Genomic DNA, 19,011 nt, shown 5'->3' with positions numbered 1-19,011 from the left:
AGAAGCATATGGAGAGACACCACAGTTGCAGAACCCTAAAAGTGCTCCAGAAAAGAGCACCAAGCCTCCTATAGCCCCAAGAGCAATCATATACCTGTAGCTTGTGCCTAACAAGGAAGGAATCCCATCACTTGAGAACCCTGTTCTGACCATCTGACATAGTCACAGATATGCAAGTGAAACTGTTTCACAGCTCAACACTGTAAAGTGTTTTGTTAAAGTGTCAATAAATGAAATGTTAATTGCTACATTTGAGCCTGATGTAGCACTTGCTTACCTTGACAAACAACTATGCCACCCTGCAGTGTAAGTATATACAGATCAGAGAATAAAAAACCAGTGAGAAAGAATGAAAACCATAATGAAATTTCTATTTGGGGCCTGGCAGATGACTGGAAGAGACTGCTGGAACACGGTCAGTCTTTCTGAATTTTTTTTCTCCTGATTGGTAAGATCTACCTACCTTACTACCAAGTGGGTGGTTTGGGGTTTTTGTAAGTCCTTCTTCTGTTTTATCTACTTTGTGTACATTTACAAGATGTAAAGCACTTTCAACAAAACACAGGTTGATTTTATTAAGTCAACACCATACTGTAAATCACCTATAAAAAACTCCTGATTCAATAAAGGAGGTAGTACCCCCTAGGGCTGCACCATTCCGTTCTGAGCTAATGCACCACTCTAGTATTACATGAAGTGTTCCACAGCATTCTAGTTAAATAACAACTCAGTTCAGACATGAAGATAAAGACAAGAATATCTTATTAAATATGTATAGTTGCAGGCCAGCTCGTAGTAGCCTACTTTAAAACAAAGCATCAATTAGCATTGATGCTTTGGTGAAGATAGCCATTGGAGCTTCAATGCCTTGGGCTAATCTGGACACTGGCACACAGCTCAAAATACACTGTGGTTCACAATCTCCTTTCAAAAAAATTCCTCTCATAACTCCTGCCTAGCTATAATCCATAAATCTACAATGCTTGAAGAGACTGACATAAAATAGGTAGTGCCAAAACTATATTTAGCCCATTAAACATGAATAGTTGCCCTAGTTATTCTTCCAGTTAATATCTATGAAGCTTGCTAAAATACCTTTTCTTTCTATTGAAGACTTCAGTAATCAATTACTATGATTTCTTTAATTGTAGAGAGAAAAACCAAAAATGTGCTGTAATGTATTTGCACATCTTGCAGAGTTCTAATGAAAAAGCACAAAGCCTTGTATCTGGCTTTAAAATAGAGACATGTGCTTACACACACTGCACAAATGCATTATCTGCACAATGTCTGTGTGCATGCACATGGACACAGCAAGGCAGAACCTCAAAGCTGAGCTCAGGGGCCTATTAAGCCTATATAATGCTTCCTGCTGCCACAATTTCCAATGGCTTTCTGCCTCCCTGTGGTCAGTGACTGGTGAAGGATCATCTGTAATGCCCCATTAGAAACTACACCGTAGTCACACCAGACCTTTCATGATATTATCTCCTGCAGGGAAGATACACAGAGGAGCCAGAGAGGAGCTGGGTTTTGCTGTGCAGCTCTGGAGGGAGTTCAGAGGTGGGCAGTCCCCAGCTGATCAGAGAAGACAGCCCATGAAGAGGACAGGCAAGCAGCACCACCCTGCCATAGGGGAATGAAATCACTACTCAGCATTGCACCAGGGCCAGAACCATCACTGTGCCTCATGAGCAAGAGCACCAAGCTCTCACTGTGATAGACTTGAAAAAATAAAGGAAAACCTCTTCTCAGCAGGGAGGAGTAGTTAAGGAAAGGAAACATAACTGTATATTGTGTTATGGCTAAGTTCTACTCCCTTCTCTTTAGCTTTATGCTTTAATAAAGGCAGGTCCAGTTTCAGTTTTGTCTCCCCGAGCACTGGTGTTGCCATGTACTGGCCATGGTCTCTCTTGAGTGCTAAATAGGCTTTTCCACTGCCCACAAGAGGCACTTGTGACACACACAATTCAACATGATGAAAATGAGCAATACTAAGACTAATTCAAAGTGAAGAAAGCCCAGTAGGAATTCATTCAGTGCTTCCTCTTATTGATTAATATTGTGGTAGCATTGCTATTACTGAATACCAACCCAGAAATCCAAAGGTCTAATTCCCTCTATGGAGTACATATTAAAGAAAATTGAAAATTGCCCTATTCTTCAGGAGAAAACTGGGCTCAGAAAAACTTAACAGAACAAGAATGACGTAAAACAGAAAACAGTGAGGCAAAGAACAATGTTTGTAGAATTTCACATTCCTAATCGTGTGTCTAATGAAAAAACAAAATGCTTTTCAGAGTTAAAAAAAATCTAGGAAACAACCCTCAAGTATTTTACCCTTTAGATTAAAATTGTCTAATCTTTCCAAGCATCAAGATCATTATTTATATGGACTCTCACAGCTAACCACATTGAGAGTGATAAATGTAAGAATCAAGAAGCTAAATATGCCAGTAATCCTAATAAACTGATAAGCCTTATCACTTCCTCACATGCTAATCACAGTCTACTTTTAATCCTCCTGCTGTCTACACAAAATATAACATTCCAGATACTGAGGATGCACTAGCTTAAAGTTACATTAAAATTCACATTACAACTGTGAAAACAATATCAAAATATTATTTTAGGAAATTGAAAATTGATACCCATTTAAAAAAATCAGTGAGACTTGCAAGTATTTAAGATCTCTAATACCTCTTAAGGAAGGTACCATCTCTTTCCTTCTAAGCAAAACACAGCCACCAGAGTGATCCTCCCCAGAGCTGTCCCAGACCATCCTTTTTACCTCAAGCACATCCATTTGACCTGAGAAACTGATGAACACGAGGCCTTCTTAGCCCTGTGGAGTTACCTTGCCCTGATGGTCGTGTTTCATCTCCCAGCCCCTGGGCAGCTCCAGCTGTTTGTTGGCAAACATGTTGAGGAAGCCCACCAGATCGCGGTTGTGCTGGTAGCGCTCAAAGTGGTGGGTGTCGCGCCGGACTTTGGTGATCATGTGCTTCAGACACGTGTTGTTTGTAAACATGCGGTAGGCACTCTGAAAAACACACAACAGCAAAGGCTCTGCAAAGAGAAAACTGCTCTGGCCACTAAAGACAACGCTGTTCACTCAAAGTGGGCCTGCAGAAGGAGAGTTACTCCTCCAATTGCTTCTCCTTACACTATAAATCCCTTTACACAAAGAAACGCTGGGGGGGAACCTATGCAAAAAGAAGCACTGAAGAACAGGCAGAAAAGGAGAAGATATATATTAATATGGGGTTTTTGTTCAGTGTGACCTCTAACATACTTTGATATAAACCAGGCAATCTGGGGGAAACAAATATTGCCATTAAGCAGCAAGGACTTTGCCAGAATTGTGTCTCACCCTGTGCAAAGCACAGTAAGAAAGCTACTGCTTCCATAAACAAATAATTTTGTATCATAACAATGAAGAATCGAGTGGAAAATAAAAATTGCTATCATGCAGAGCTATGATGGCCCTGATAGCCCAATAATTTCAGGGGATAATGATGAGTGAATCTAGCCTCCCTATGTACTACCAGTATCTTATCATCAAACACTGAGCAGTGTCTTTGTACCCAAAACAGCTGCATTTATCAGCATGTATTTATGAAAGCCTTTGAGCTGTAGCCACCATACTCACAGGGTTAGAATGCAGCACTGTAAAGAACTCTGGGCTGATAAGGAATTTCACAGGGGGAGACTGGAGCAATAAAGTAAGTCTGGATCTGGAGGTAGAGTGAGGCAGCACATTCTCTCTTCGAAAATCTAAGAGCAAAGTAAATGTCAAAGATTTCCAGCAGTTATTACCAAAGCATCCCTGCAAACAACTACTTCAATGTGAATCCCACAAGCAAGGAAAGCTTTAAGTAGACAGCTATTGCATATTTACTGAGGATTGTCCACATAAGGGTACCCAAATTTCTTCTAACATAACACTGAAGTTTCTGAAAATATTACAATCTTAGATTAGTAACATTTACCTGTGGCTTTTGGTAAAAAACCATTAAAAAAAACCTCACATTCCATTATTTGGGTTACCAAGTTTGTGCTTCTATATAAGATGCAATGAAGTCCCCTGGACATGTCTGCACTGCTATACTGTAGCTGTATGCAGGTAAGTTATTTTTTAAAAGTCATTGTACAATTATAAATATTTCATTCCTTCTTAAAAAACAAACAATAAATCTGCCATTACCACAGACCCAGTCTTGATACAGTATTGAAGCAGCTTATGTAAGTAAGAAGTAGGTTGCCAAGGAAGTACCTTTCAAGTTTCAACTTCCAATAAACATTTGTGTCTTCTCCTAGCAACTACAGAAGTGCCCTGATTTTTCTTCAGTAGCAGGAAGGAAGTGAAAAAATATTGAGTGGTATTTGCTACAATGTGAACACTGTTGCCCCCAGTTCTCTTTGTAGACCTTTGGAGGAGTATTTTTAATGTAAATGAAAAACTGCAGGTTCAGATTTGGTCTTCAGTGACACTACACTAAAATGTGTGCTGCCATCTACATTTCAGCTTCTTTCTTTTCTACACCTTGCAGTATGTGCACACTTCTCCATCAAATAAACATTAGTCATGTAGACCACAGATATAAAAGATCATAACACACCAGCAGAGCAAGGAGAAAGGTAGTGAATGAGACTCTAAACTGAGGGAAAAGTAAGAAGAAATAACAAAAGAAAAGGAAAATAACAAAGGTAAAATTCTAAGTAAAGGGAATGGAGAAAATAAAATATACACATTAGAGGAAACCAGGAAGTAGGAGGAAAACTGGTAAAATAAATAAACAAGAAGGTTTTTAGAAACACTACTTAAACAATAGACTTCAAGCTGTCCCACATGGAACACATCATGAACAGGGCAAAGGCAGAGTGGCACAAAGGCTCCTGAAGCTGTGCCTGAATACTTGGGCTGGGAGTGTCTTGCAGACACTCACTGAAGTTCTGTGTGAACTCTGTACTGGTACAAAACTTGGGTGTACACCAGCAACTCTCACACCCTGGAAGATGCTGTGACATGCAGCAGGTAAGTCCTCTGTCATAGCCTGGGCAAACTGGAAACCAGAATGGGTCACCAGGTGGGTTTTTATTGCAGTTTGAGGCTTATGAATTTGGTTTATGAAAAGTTTATTCAGCTGAATTTGCTGGTTAGGGTTTGGCCTGAATTTGCTTAACTTGTGCACAGCACAAACCATCTGGCTGCACAAGCACAAAGGTAGAAAAGGAAACAGCTTCAACACAAGTGAAGTCTACAAGTAATAAAAGGGAACACTTGGGTAAATCTCAAGTTCTATAATGAGCTGAAACTCAAAAAAGGGTGACACTGCTTGCATATCAGATTAATTTAGGAGAGACTTAAAAGAGTACATCAAGAGCATCTAGAGCCAAAGCCAAAGCACAGGACACCACACAGCTGTGCAAGGAACTGGATGGATAAAAAGCTTTATCATCATGTTAGTAAACTTTTTAGTAGGAAGATGACCAAGGAGAGAACTGCTTAGTGAAAAGAAAAAAAGTAATGATGTTCAGAAGCCTAAACAAAGGTCTTTCTTCCTACCTTCACTCCAAAGGGTAACACTGGACAGACTATCAGAAGAATGAAAAAATGGAGGTGAGAGAGAGCAGGTTAAAGATCGTGGTGCAAATTTAAGGTTTTCAAAGCCTTCAGGTCAGGTGACATGCACTCTAACAGTTAGGAAATAAGGTGGAGCAATCACTGAGACACTGGTGGCTCTTTCAGAGGTCTGAAGGAGTTCTCAGAAGGAATGGGATAATGCTATAAGAGTCCACCAAGATGTTTTACTAAGATCTCTGGCTCTGTTCCTACTCATTAATCCTACTAATGACTGGATAGGGGAGAAAAAACTTGTTCCAATTAGGAGATTCTGCAGTACTTGGACAGCAGAATGGACAAGATTCAAACCACAGGGGCACATTAGAAAAGTGCAAAGATCTGTGTGCCAGTAGGAATAATCAACTCACAAAGACCAGATGAAAACAGACATTTGTGCCAAAGACCAGGACCTGATTTTAGCAGATCAAAGACTGAACACTGGTTAGTGTCAAACTAGTAAAAAGAAAAAAAAAAACAAACAAATAAATAAAAAAACCCAAAACAAAACCTTCTGCAGTAATGTACAAGGAGTGTTTTATCTAAGACACTTCCACAACCTCTTCAGTACAGCAGAGTCATAGCTTTATTTGATTTTATGAAGTATTCCTCAGAAGCTGGAGACCAACTCAAGACAATCCTGAGTAGGCCAAAAAAGTAATCTGAGACCTAAACCCAGGAGTCTCAAGGAAAGACTAGGAAGCAATGGATTTAAGGGCATGTTATAAGAATAATGATATAATAAGAAGACTGTCTAAAAAAGTTAAAGAATGTCCCTCAAGTGGAGAATATAAGAACTCATGAGACAGTATTTGGCAAGCATGGCCTAGGAACAGCTCATCCAATTTATCTAGAGATGCAGTCAATGACTGTCTGAAGCCCTTTCTAGTTCTACATTCTACTATTTCAAACTGCATTAGCAGAGTCAAAATATTTGTAAGCCAGATCACGCAATTTTGTATTTTTTTTCACTGCAAGTGTCCTGCTCTCTAAACCAGTCTGGTACTGACAGAAAAGTGCTCTGAATCTCACGATCTTCTCTTCAGCATATTGAGCAGGCTGAGTCATAACCTTCAAAACTAGACAGAATTGAAAACAAATGGCTTCATTTTCACACAGACTTTCAGAAGAAGAAGTTAGGGTTTGCCTCATGTACTCTCATTAAATCATCTATGAGATAAGTGCTCCCTTCTTTGGAGAAAGGGTAAAAAATTAATTTTTTTAACCTGAATTAGAATGGTGAAATTCAGCTTCCTCTGCAGCTCCATCCACAGCATTTGTGTGCTCTTCAGGCCTGTCATTTGTCATTGTTCTTCGGATGCTCTGGTACCTAGGGTTGGAAAACTGGACTTTACATATAGTACATGGTAACTATGACCCAATTCTGGCTCGGAGGGAGCCTGCCCATATTTTATGCCATACAGGTTAATATATATTGACCTCTGGTTTCTGCATTAATAGCCTTTTGAATTTCTGACAACCATCCTCAGATGTATTATTTTTGGTCAGGTAGCTGAAGATCACAGGTGGAACACAAAAGTCCTGGAACTAAAGGCAACATCCCCACAACAATAACCACCCAAGGCCAGCAGTGGGAGCAGCTGTGGCCTGGTCTCCATGCTCAGCCTTGCAATGGTGAGTGCAGCTGTGCAAGCACACAAAACTGAGAAGCCCCAAGGGCAACTCTTACCGGCGATTGAGCTGTTCCATCTGCTGTATGGAGTTGGATCTCTGCAGGATCTGGGGGGCTGGGGGAGCCGTGGGGCGCTGCCATGTTGTTGTCCTGTTCACGTGGTCCACGTAAAAAATCCGCCCGTGGCTGTCAATTCGAGCCTCCCAGTCTAAGGAGCAATAAAATACTGTAAGCTGTGGAGGGCTCGGGGCTTATTCATTGATTTGTTTGAGCTCTGTCACTTTTATAACCCCATCTAGTGTCCCTATAATAATAATTTCTACTACAACATAGACATATGTATATAAAAAACACACATCTATACAGAAACAGACATGCCTGATTCTCAGACACCTGCAGCTACAGAAAACGTGCAAACCATTCAGCACATCAGTTGAAGAACAGTCTTTGAGAGCTCAGCAGGTGTCTAGATGAGACGAGCTATACTGCAAGACTAAGTGAAAGTAGTATCTGCTGACAAAATAAAAACACTCAAGTTTTAAACCAGAGTTTGTAAACAAAATAGAACACCCAAGTACTCCAGGAAGAACAGACTTGTTCACTGGGGAAAACAAAACAAATTTTAAAAAATCCTTTAAACAGTTCACATTTGTGAATTCATTATCCTGCTTAATTGTCAAGCCCTAAACCACTGTATAATAAGTTGGGATTTTTCTTGTCATGTTTATGCCCAATTCTGACACAGTCACCACTTCTGTAACATGCTCTTGCAGAAGAAATCCATTTCTTCCTGCACTTAATTTAAAATACACAAGTTTAAACACTTGGGCAATGGCTTCCAAAGTAAAACATCAGCATCAGTGCTGTGATGGACAAGGCTGTCTTCTGCTGTGCTCCTACATAAGGCTATATTCCATCAAGTCACTGTTGGTCAAATGTGTTACAAACAGCTTGCTGAATTGCAAAATTGTCATTCATCAATGTTTCATGATCCAGCTTTATTAATTTTTTCCCTAGGAATGTAGGAACTGGAGCATATTGTTGCACATTATAGGCAGAAATAAATGTTTAAATTCTTTCTCTTGTTTAACCTGACCTAACACAAGACTGAAAGAAATACACATATTTTTCTTCCTTACTTTCAAATTTTGGTGAAACAACTAATTGAATGCAACCCAAATTAAAAAGAAATTACAGTTTAGAGCTCAAAATCATATTCTTGATATTTTCCTTAATTTTTCAGTATTAAAATATGAAACCTGTCACACATCTGAAAGTAGAGCTTTGGAGAAGAAAACTGAATCTAGGCAATGATTAGTAGACTTTATTTATATTAACAAATTATTTATTTACACAAAGATTGTATTGGGCCATGACTGTAAAGGGGTGATGTGTAAATGCATCATGACATGCACGACCATGCAGAAACCCAGCAAATGGCAGAAATGTTAAAATACTACACGGCCAAAGCTTTTTCCATTAATATTTCAGCAGTTTTTCCAAGTAGTTATTGTAGTGTATAGTTTTCTTCTGAAACCACAGAACTGGACCAGCTATCTCTGTGCATTTCTGAAATATCTGTCTCCCAGACACAGTTTTGTAAAATGTAGAACTGGTATAATAGGGTGGCAGTTAATTAACTCGAAGATTTGCACACAAGATTAATCTGATTATAACAGAACCAGCAAGGGAGCACAACCATATCATCATCCTGGCTTTGCACACACAGTTCTATCTGTGTTCTGCTTTCAGGCTCCTTCCAGTTACTTGCTCCAATTACAGAGCAAACACAGTCCCATACCATACTGGGAAATAAGGATTTGTTCAATTTACACTAAATATCTTAATTCCTGACTCCTTTAAAGTAACAGAGCTTTGCCACAGACTTCAGTGGGTCTGAATTTCCTTTTTTTTTTTTCATATTTGGTTTAAAGCAATGTTTGCCTATCAGCTGTGTACCTTTTTTTAGGGGGGGGAGGGGGGGATCCTTTCTTTGAGTACCTAATTCTCAATAGATTTTTCACTTCTCAAAGTTTAAGCATATGAATAAGTTCAATAACTGAGAGCAATGCATTTTTTCATATGCATTAGAGAAATTACAATTCATCTAACTGTTGCTTAATGTCCAGGTTTATTTTAATATAAAATCTTCACTCTGCCTCAAAAAATGCAAGGAAAGCATAGACACCTTTAAGTTAATCTGCAAATATGAAAGATGCTGTATATTCCTTTGTAAATCATTACCACCCAAGCAGTATTCCGAGATTTCAGAGTGCTTGATGGCTCACAGTGCCTCACAAGCACCATCCCCTCATCTCCCTGCCCCTGTGCAGTGCACACAGGAAAGGCAGCACTGTCTCTGCAAGAGTGACACTCAGCAAGTCTGTGTGCACCAGGTGTAATTACCACAGCAACAACACCGGACCCTACCAGCACCACTCCTCACTTCCACCTCCTCAGCTGTTCATTCTCAGTTCTCACATTCAAAAAAGGAAATGTCTGAACTCTCAGTAATCAGCCACAGGCAGCTTATGCCCCAATTAAAGCATGGAGAAGCTCACTTGGTGGCAGAGCCTCGTCCACTCTCTGGTACCGGCTGACGTCCTGACGCACCGAAGGCAGGGACCTCAGGGGCTGGTGGCCATTGGCTGGAGAACCTGGAATCAAAGCACATACAAATTGCTTTTTTCAGTCAGTGTGGGGAAGCCCTAGAGTTACCTCTAAACTGAGCAAGCTGTGTTAAAGCTTCTGCAGGACTATGGTATTTCAGGATATATCTAACAGTCATCTTTTCTTGGGCTCAAAATAAGTTATGCTGATAGTTCTAGGCAAGTGATTCCTCTGGGATGTCCTGGTCCTGGAAACATCACCACAGGGATGTGCTGCATCCATCTGTGAGCAGCCAAAGTCAGGGCATGGAAACAACCTGTGCCTGAACCATATCCCAGGACAAAGCTCCACCTGGGCCCAGAAACCCTAAGAGAGGGAGGTGGGACTGTCCACTGTCCTTCCTTGCTGCGGCCAAACTGATTGCAAAACATGATGCAACCTGACACCTAATAAAGAGCATCCCATCCCAAATGTCTAGAAAATGCAGTAAAATATTGACAGTATTTGAAATAAACACCAAAATTATTATTTCCAGTCAACAACCTGTTTATGAAGGGAGGAAATTATTGCTTATATATAGCCCTTGGTATGTTATGAAAAAGATGCATCTGGAAACCCACTTGATTGGATATACTTCAGTCCCTGGAGAAACTGAACAGATTCCATTATTAAAGTTGCTTGGAAACAATTCATTAGGGACACATTTCTACTTTCAGTGATTTTAGTGAGACAGAAAATTCTCAACAGTTCAAATAATTTTAAAATCAATAAGAGTTTTACAGTGTTAACTTGGGTAGCACATTCCTCTCCTCCCAAGGTTCCAGTGTGCTAAAATCCATCTGTACAGAGAAGGAACTGGGAAAAGGAAAATAAAGAGCCTGAAGTTGACAAAATATGATTATTTTTCCTTTCCCCTTTCTTTTGATTACCCTTATGTTTTAATGCTAATATAAAACATCTAAAAGAAAAGAGTGCAATATAAATTCTATTTTGCATTTCACACTTCTGGAGGAGTTTTGCCCCTCATTACCATTTTCATTAGTAAGCAGGGTAGCATTGTGGAATTCTTTTCTCCTCCTCACTACTCTCTCAAGAATTAAAATACATCCAATTTTAAAGTAAAAACATTTTGAGTATTTCAGGTTTGGATTTTTCATTAAATCAAAAACCCCCAAGAGTCTCTTGAAGAAAGAAATAAATTCAAAGGAACAAAACTAAAAAATCTTGAAAGATAACGAAATGGAGAAATGAACGGTCTTTGTTTTCAGGTGCAGAAAGGTCACTCCAGAAAGTGCCTCCTGCAGTTGTTACCTCCAGTAGCTCCTTCAAGCTGTGCTGTGGCACCCTCACAAGCTGCCTGCGCTCCCTCGACTTCTTCATCCTGAGACTGGCTCTGGGCAGCTGCTGCCTGCAGGCTTCTTCTTCTTTGCCAGATTTCTTCTGCTTCCTCTTGGTCTTGCAGCTCACCTGCCTCGGCCTCCTGCGCCTCCTCCTGAGGTAACTGCACGGCAGGCAGAGAACCGGCAGCGCTCGCAGGCTCCTGCGCCTCGGCCCCCGGCTCCGCCGCAGCTGCCTCGGGGGCACAGGCTCCCTCCTCCTCCTCCTCCTCCTGGGGAGAGAAGGCTGGAGTCTCGGGGAACCGGGCGCTCTCGCAGGAGGAGCAGCGCATCTCCACGGAGGAGCGGCGCACCGTGGCGCTCTCGTTGCAGGAGCTGTCGGCGCCCTCGGCGTCGCTCTCCCCCTCGGGCCGGGTGCTGGCCTCGCTGACGCTCTCGGTGCGAGCGGGGTCGCTCTGCTCCGTCTCTGACGACAGCTGCGAAGGCTCCGAGCCTTGGTCGATGGACTCCGTCTCGCTGACGCCCCTTCTGCTCCCACCTGCGGCTTCAGCAGCTGCCGGGTCCGCACTGCCGGGAGGCTGCTCGGCCTCCGGAGGGGCGGCGGACTCGCTGCCAGCCTGCTCTGCTGCGGCTTCGGCCTGGGAGCCCTGCAGGCTTTCGCCTCCTTCCTCTGGAGGTGGAAGCTCTGGGGGAGAATCTTGCTGGTCATCAGCTGATGGCAAAGGAGCATCAGAGGCCGAAATCCTTTCACTCTCTGCAGGCCCCGGCATTACCTGATCTGATGAGGAACTTACTTCATTTCTTTCAACGTTTCTGGTAGCACCATTGAGCATTACTAAGCCACCATCATCTTCCAAAGAAGATGGAAAACCCAGGTCTTGATGCAGCTCGTGCTCCTCTTCATCTGAGTCAATGTGAAGCATAGCATTAAGTCTTGTGTCTGTAGGGAAGCTACTCCTCAGTTTTGGGGAGGCTCCTCGTGGACGGTCACCACAGGCAGATGTCCCTGGCCTGGGATGGTTATTGTGTTCTATTGCATCGAGATAGTCATTCAGTGAGTCCTGGCGACCTCTGGGAGGGGATGATCTTGAACCACCAGAGGTCAGCTCATCCTGGTCTGTCTCCAGAGTCCTACTAGTCCTTAAAGAATGTCTCAGGATTGTGTCTCCAGAAGATTCCTCAAAGACTGGGCCATTGGAACACACCGTGGATGTATCGTGATGTCCTGCTGGCATGTCCTCATCATCAGAGGGGCTCCCCAAGTCTCCATTTACAGAGTTGGTTCCTAGCAAAGTCCCAACTGTTTCTGGTGAAGCATCTGCAGAGATGAGAAAGACTGAACATGAAACACAGAGCAGCAAGAACACATAGTTCATTCTACTTATATAAAGATACACATCCTTGAAGATGCTTGCTTACTTCAATCAGAAAACTAAGGAAGAAACTTCAGTCAAAGAAACAGAGGCATCTACAGAGTTGGAACAGCAGTTACAGAATTTTCTCTGTATAAGTCTATATACTGTTCTGTAGGATACAGAAAAATTAGGAGGTGTACAGTATGACTTTAAAGGATTCCCATTTTGCTTTCAAAAGACAGAGCATTGGCAAGCATAAAATGAGAATCATAAGCAGATTCATTTAGAATCTATTCAAGAAAATCAAAAACAATATGCTAAGTGTTGGTGGTTCTGGAACTGCCATCTCCAAGGCAGTACATGCCATATCTAAATTTTGAGTCCCAATAGAAAAAACTCTCAAAAAATACACAAATGAGAAAGTATATTGTCTCCTCAACAACAGAAAAGCTTAGACACAGAAATACAGAGAAACTCTCTCCATACAACTACCTGGAGATTCAGATCATTGACAAATTCTCACCTTCGTGAACAGAAGATGTGATTTCCACTTTGAACTGGAGATACCCACTAACATGATCAGCAGGGAGCCTTCTGCCAAGATTATAGCTGAGAACCTGGTCGCTGCAAAATCAAAAATATTGGGTTTTTTAAATTTTTTGCTGGCTTCATGTTTTCAGTATTTCATTCTTATTATGGTCTTAAAATTGGCCACATACTCTGGTTTGCATGGAAAAGTACAAACACCAACAATGGTGTAAAATATCTTTTGTTAACAGAAAAAGCAGCCAAAAAAACCTATGTTTGATCAAATCCAAATACAGATTGTGTCCCACCAATTCCTGTACTTCTCTAAATATCTTAAGTTCTAAAGAAATCAAACTGCAAAGGTCCCTCTTTCCTAATCTCCTTTCCCCAACACAGTGTTTTATAATTAGTAAAACCTTTCTGCCCCCTTGTGGTTTTTACTACGTACAAAAGTCACAAATAGTTACTTCATAATTTTTCATATACAACAAAGCACTTCTACGTTCTGATTTAGTAAAACTACTAATGCTTGAATTTATCTGTAAATTCGTTCTTAAGAGTTACTGAATTCAGTGGGGCTCAGACTAGACTAGGCCCTTGTATCAGCTTGAGACTTTGGATCAGATCCCAGGCTATACATTTTTACTTAGGCACAGCCAGAATTCACAGCCCCAGCTCCCCTCAGCACAGCTGGGACAGCTGAAGGAAGAAGAGGGAGCTAATAAAGACCTCCACAGGAAATTATTTTTATTTATACAAATAAATTTATACTGGTATAAACACCTCTCCTCTACTGGGAGCACTCCTACTGCAAAATAAAACAAATGCAGCTATTACTGAAATAAGCTGCAGCAGTTTGCATAAACTTTTAGGGGAAAAAAAAAACAAAGCCCTGGGTGGACAAGCAGCCTCTCCTCTCCAGGCTGCTCTATAGAGCACAGGATACCAAATCTCTGCAGAAGTGTCTCCAGGACCTGTCACAGACTCCTCACTCTGTACTCCAAGTACAAGTCACCATCAGATACCTGAGGTTTCCAGTTTTTACACGAGTTTTCTATTACTCCACGCCATTCAAGAATAGAGGAAGCCACATCATGAATAATTCCTTCTCTGTATTCAGCTGAATCAATTCTAGATGATTCTCATGCTCATTTATCAGGTTTTCCAGGAAATTAAAAGCCACTGGCCATTTCATTACACAAACTTGTGAGCTCTGACTACAGCTAAAACTGGGGCAGAATTTATTTAAAACTGGATGGTTCTGGAGTTCATATTTTCATTCCTTAAGTATCATCCTTGACATCACCAAAATGTTATACTTGCTTGACCAAAAAAAAAAAAAAAAAAAAAAAAAAAAAAAAAAAGCAAGAGCATTTGCAGTTATAATTGTGTATTTGGTACATTTCTACTTCATATCTACATTAACCACTACTTTACTTTGCAAAATCTTTGGTGAAATATTGTCTGTCTTTACACAAAAACTGAAAATGGACAGGTATACTACAGAAGAAGAAGCAAAACAGGTTTAAAGTCAGTTCTAACAGCAGTACAGCAAACCAACCAAATACCCATATTCTTCATACACATTTCTTATACTGCCTCTCCTTTCCTAAAAACATTTGCTATATCAAATATACAGAACTGAAATTCAGAGAAGAAAACAGGAAATGTCTTCCAGATTACTGGTTTGAAAAAACAGAGGTGAGAACTGACGAACACAGCAAACTGGTAATTTCCACAAATCACAGCACCAGGAATAGCAGAGCACAAAAACATTTTGGTGTTTAGCAAGGAAATACACACCCTGCACTAGGTTTTAAAACCAGCCTGGATCATGGTGTTATTTTTGAGTGTATAGGAGTGTGCAAATTTATTAGAAAAAGCTTCTTGTTCAACCAAACACAGTATGTTGAAACTCAATGTGAGGCACTGACTAGAGTAGTCATATTGTGGATATACCTGCACTGTTCTTGGATACCACTACAAAACAAATGGACAGGCTTTTAAAAAAAACTCTGTGTCAGAAGGTATCATCAAAATTTTAAGCTACTCTTACAATTTTATTCTTCCTTTACTTACCAGTGTAGACACCACTTTGAAAATGTAAAGCTGAAAACTGTTTTCAAATTGAATTTGATTGTCTCCCCTTACCTGTAACTTTGAGGGGAGTATCTGTGGAAAAGGAGGTCAGTTTGTATAAGTGTGATGACACTGCCCTAAAGCTTTAAAACAGAAAATATGCATTTAATTTCACCATGATTACTCATGAGCCAAATCCTGTGGCTTTTTAAAGTCAATGGAGACACTAACTTTTTTTTTAGCAAACTTTGAGGCAGGGCCTTTAAAAAAGGCATGCACAACAGGTGAATTTTGAGTCCCATCAGTGAGCTATTCCTAACAGCAGGCAATTTTAATTGTGTAGTACTAGAAGCACTCTGAAAAGAAGGACTCACAGCCTTGCAGTTCTGGCCAATTCACATCTCTGATTAGTGAACTGACAATTAAAAAGACACCAGCTGTACAAGAAGTCAGTCAATTATACCTGCTTGTTCTAAAAGATTTGCACACAACCATGTAGTACTATGAAAATGCCTTGCTTCTTGACTAGCCAGTCAGAGGGTAACATTTCTTGTGAATAGCACTTTTTATGTCAAGAAATTAAGCAGAAAGAAAAAGACACACATCAACAGAAACATGGGTACATGTGTTCAGGACAGGGCTAGAAATATTGCCATTTTCCAGTCAGGCAATAAAGCTATTAAAATTATGATATATTTCTTAGTACAGATGTAGTAAAAATTTGCTAGTCTGTACCAGTAAGCCAGAAAGGCTGCCCTCTGCTCTCAGTATCCTAGATGCTGAGTCCTCCTGCTGAACACAAGCTAGCATTAGGAATGTATTCATTTACCCAATTGCATGTCTCTCCAAAAGTCTCTGAACGGGGATGGTTAACTTCCCAAGGAAGCGCTTGATGATCGGACGACTCTTGGCAAATTTGTCTTTAACCTCAATTTCCAGGACATCTGTTAGAAGTGCAACAAAAGAATATTTCTGGAAGGAAAGAACATATTTGACACCATATCAATACATCTTTATTCAGAAAGAATGTACTTAATTACTACTAATGTGCAGCGAACTCCAAAAGTAACGACTGATGACAGCAGTTTCCACATGGCAAAATAATGTCAACATCATTTATTAAAGAATTTTTGCATATGTAACTAGCTTTTTACTGTTCCTCATCCCCTTTCACAGCTCCTTGAAAAGAATTGCTCAGTAAGAAACTGCACTGGATAAAAGCACTTTCAGGGTGTATGTCAGAAAGTAGAACGCCCTGTATCCCACTGCTTGCTTCCATCTGCACAGGGGAAAGCAAAAAGAGAAGGAATCCTGGCTATACTCTGTCAGGTCCATGCAGGAGCAAGGAAGTAAGTGTCTCACTCCAGGCTGTGCTCAGAAGAATCTCCCTCCCAAAACCATGCTTGGCATTCCTGTTTTGAATGCATGACAGGAAGTCAAAAGGGCAATGTGCATACAGTACATTCAGGAGCAGCATTACTACAGAAGGAGAATTTTCCATGGAGTTTTGCCCCAACATTGACAAATCTTCCCAGCAAACTCCAAGAGAACCTTTTCCTGCACTTGAGGCCTTTAAACAATATGGTGCTACTTTACAGAAGATTTCTGTCTGGTAAAATCATTTTTCCACCTTTCCCTACATGGGAACATTATCACAGTTATTCTTTTCAGCTTTCATTTTCATGCATTTTGTGAATACTTCATCTCTTGGATCTGTACTGCTCTGTCAGGTCTGCCCAATGACAGCCAAAAGATTCAAAAGTGGTACAGGGCAAATGTTAAGCAAGCATGTTGGCAGACACACACACATACATACAGTGTGGTGATAAATTCCCTTGGGGAAACAAGCTTGGAGACCCAAAATTTGTATTTGTCATCTAGATTTTAAAATATTCCAAATAAGCAAGCAAAGTATGGCATAACCTACTCAGAAAAAACAAGGTCATCTGGTTATTCTTTTACTATCTGCCACCTTTTATGACCTCTGAGCAAACCACCTGTGCACAATGCCTATTTCACATGTGGTTAGGTAGCCAAAGATCTATTGAACAATGAGCAATAGCAGAAATAACTCTTCAGTTCAGCTGTAGGCATCAGATAAACATCTTCAAAAAAACCAATTAAAATGAGTCAGGAATAAAATACCTTCCTCATGCTGAGAAACTGTCACAACTGGGTTCCTCTGATAAACAGAACTTAAAAATGTGTCACTCTCAGTTTGCTATAATATTGCAAATTACTTTGCAGAAAGTATTAGGTGTAAAACAGGATCAATCCTGCACCACTAGGACAGAATATGTAATGGGATCATAACTGCTGTTGTCAGAGCATTGCTAAAGGGAAGATCCAGCAGCAAAAGCAAGCTAATGCAATGTGTGCACCAGTGAACATTATCTCTTTCCTAATAAGCTTCAAAGCCAAGGAGAACTGGAGGAGGAAAAAAAAAAGGGGGGGGGATAAAAAGAGTAAATTTTCTTTCTAGCTACTGGATAGATGGACAGACAGTCTGAAAGCTGAAGAATCAGTGTAGAGACCCAGACTTTGTTTTTTTCTAAAAGATTTTATTCACATCTACAGTCTTTCCCACAACCAAGCACCCTAGGGCAGTGCTAATGTTGGCCCTTCTCAGTTCTGCTTTACTGCTTGTTTGCTTTATGATTTGTGGAAACGTTTCCCAAAGCCTACTCAATTTTCATCTTCCCAAAGAATACACTGACATTCACCACAGTACAGGCTTGCCACTCCTGACAGGGCTATGGATGTCTGTCAGCAGTTTCACTTTGCCACATAAACATTTATCTTCAACAGCACAGACACGGCTCTCCTGCATTCAATGACAGTTGTGGGACTGATTTCCTTCCATGGGATCTGCACAGTTTACCCAATACAAACACATCTGGCAAACTGGCCAGACTACCAGTTTCCCCCCTTGCTGAGTGGTGCTCTAACACCTTCCTGGGTTTGCCTTCCTGCAAGGTGTAGCTTGCAGGGGCTACATCAAAGAGCATCCCTTAGCCTGACAAAACTGAAAATTTGTCACCTGCTACGCAGTACCAAAACACCATTTCCAAATGAACAGTTGTTGCAATTACTGAGCATAAATGTTGTGTAACTTGTCTTAAAGAGTCTTCTCACAACATATAATCCAACTTTAATTAATTTTTTTTTGCAGTTGAAGAAATCTACAGGGTGGCTAAGTGAGTTCAGCTTTTTTTTAGCAGAGAAGGGAATGAACTGCCAGCAGCTTAAATACCCAGCTTTAATATGCAGACAATAACTGCTTCTATCCACCAACAGGGCTCCTAAAATTACTAAAATTTCTGTGTCACTTTAAATAACTAGCTACAAAATAAGCTTTCAGAGAGTAAGGCCTAATGCATGAGGAGAAAAAGCAAGCCTGGTACGCTGCACCAGCTGGCAGACAGCTCCCAGAAGGGATACATTACCTCTCTGTGCCAAACGGGATTAGTTGTGTTACTGATGATAGTCGACCTTCTTTCCTGGCCATGGTGAGCAAACGTAGGAAATGTACTCTTCTTGCCTGGCTGAATGGACATCTTGAGATAAGGATCAGGGTTGAAGAACATGCCTTTTTTAAGTCCAGCTGCTCTAATATCTAAAAAGCGAAACAAGAAGGAAGGAAAAAGGAACTGAGTAAACTAAAGCTAGTACACAAAGTAGTGTATTCCTAAAATATTACCCAGGAAATCAATTCACCATAGATTACTAAATAAAGCAACTTAAAAGTACTCACGCATTAACTGGATCCAGTGCACAGCAGGAAATCAAGTGTTTTCCCAAAAGAATATAAGGAAGAAAGGTATCAACATCCTCATTTACATTTGA

At 40.6% G+C, this 19,011-nt stretch overlaps 1 protein-coding gene across 2 annotated transcripts in view; it reads right to left on the bottom strand.

Annotated features, from left to right (window-relative positions):
- The window catches only part of HECW2 (HECT, C2 and WW domain containing E3 ubiquitin protein ligase 2), a 148,805-nt gene that overhangs the window by 35,764 nt on the left and 94,030 nt on the right, over positions 1–19,011 (bottom strand). For both annotated transcript variants that reach the window (XM_059853385.1, XM_059853386.1), the window contains 9 exons: positions 18,612–18,781; positions 15,995–16,137; positions 13,082–13,182; positions 11,178–12,521; positions 9,818–9,913; positions 7,314–7,464; positions 6,850–6,953; positions 3,653–3,777; positions 2,858–3,043 (listed from right to left, as the gene is read on the bottom strand). In XM_059853385.1, coding sequence (XP_059709368.1) covers positions 2,858–3,043; positions 3,653–3,777; positions 6,850–6,953; positions 7,314–7,464; positions 9,818–9,913; positions 11,178–12,521; positions 13,082–13,182; positions 15,995–16,137; positions 18,612–18,781 — 2,420 coding nt within the window. The remainder of the gene's footprint in view (positions 1–2,857; positions 3,044–3,652; positions 3,778–6,849; positions 6,954–7,313; positions 7,465–9,817; positions 9,914–11,177; positions 12,522–13,081; positions 13,183–15,994; positions 16,138–18,611; positions 18,782–19,011) is intronic.

This window comes from Haemorhous mexicanus, chromosome 8 (assembly GCF_027477595.1).
Source record: "Haemorhous mexicanus isolate bHaeMex1 chromosome 8, bHaeMex1.pri, whole genome shotgun sequence".
In the NCBI taxonomy this organism is placed as follows: Eukaryota; Metazoa; Chordata; class Aves; order Passeriformes; family Fringillidae; genus Haemorhous; species Haemorhous mexicanus.
Note: the sequence above shows the minus strand (reverse complement) of the source record. Positions and strands in the feature narration are given on the sequence as shown.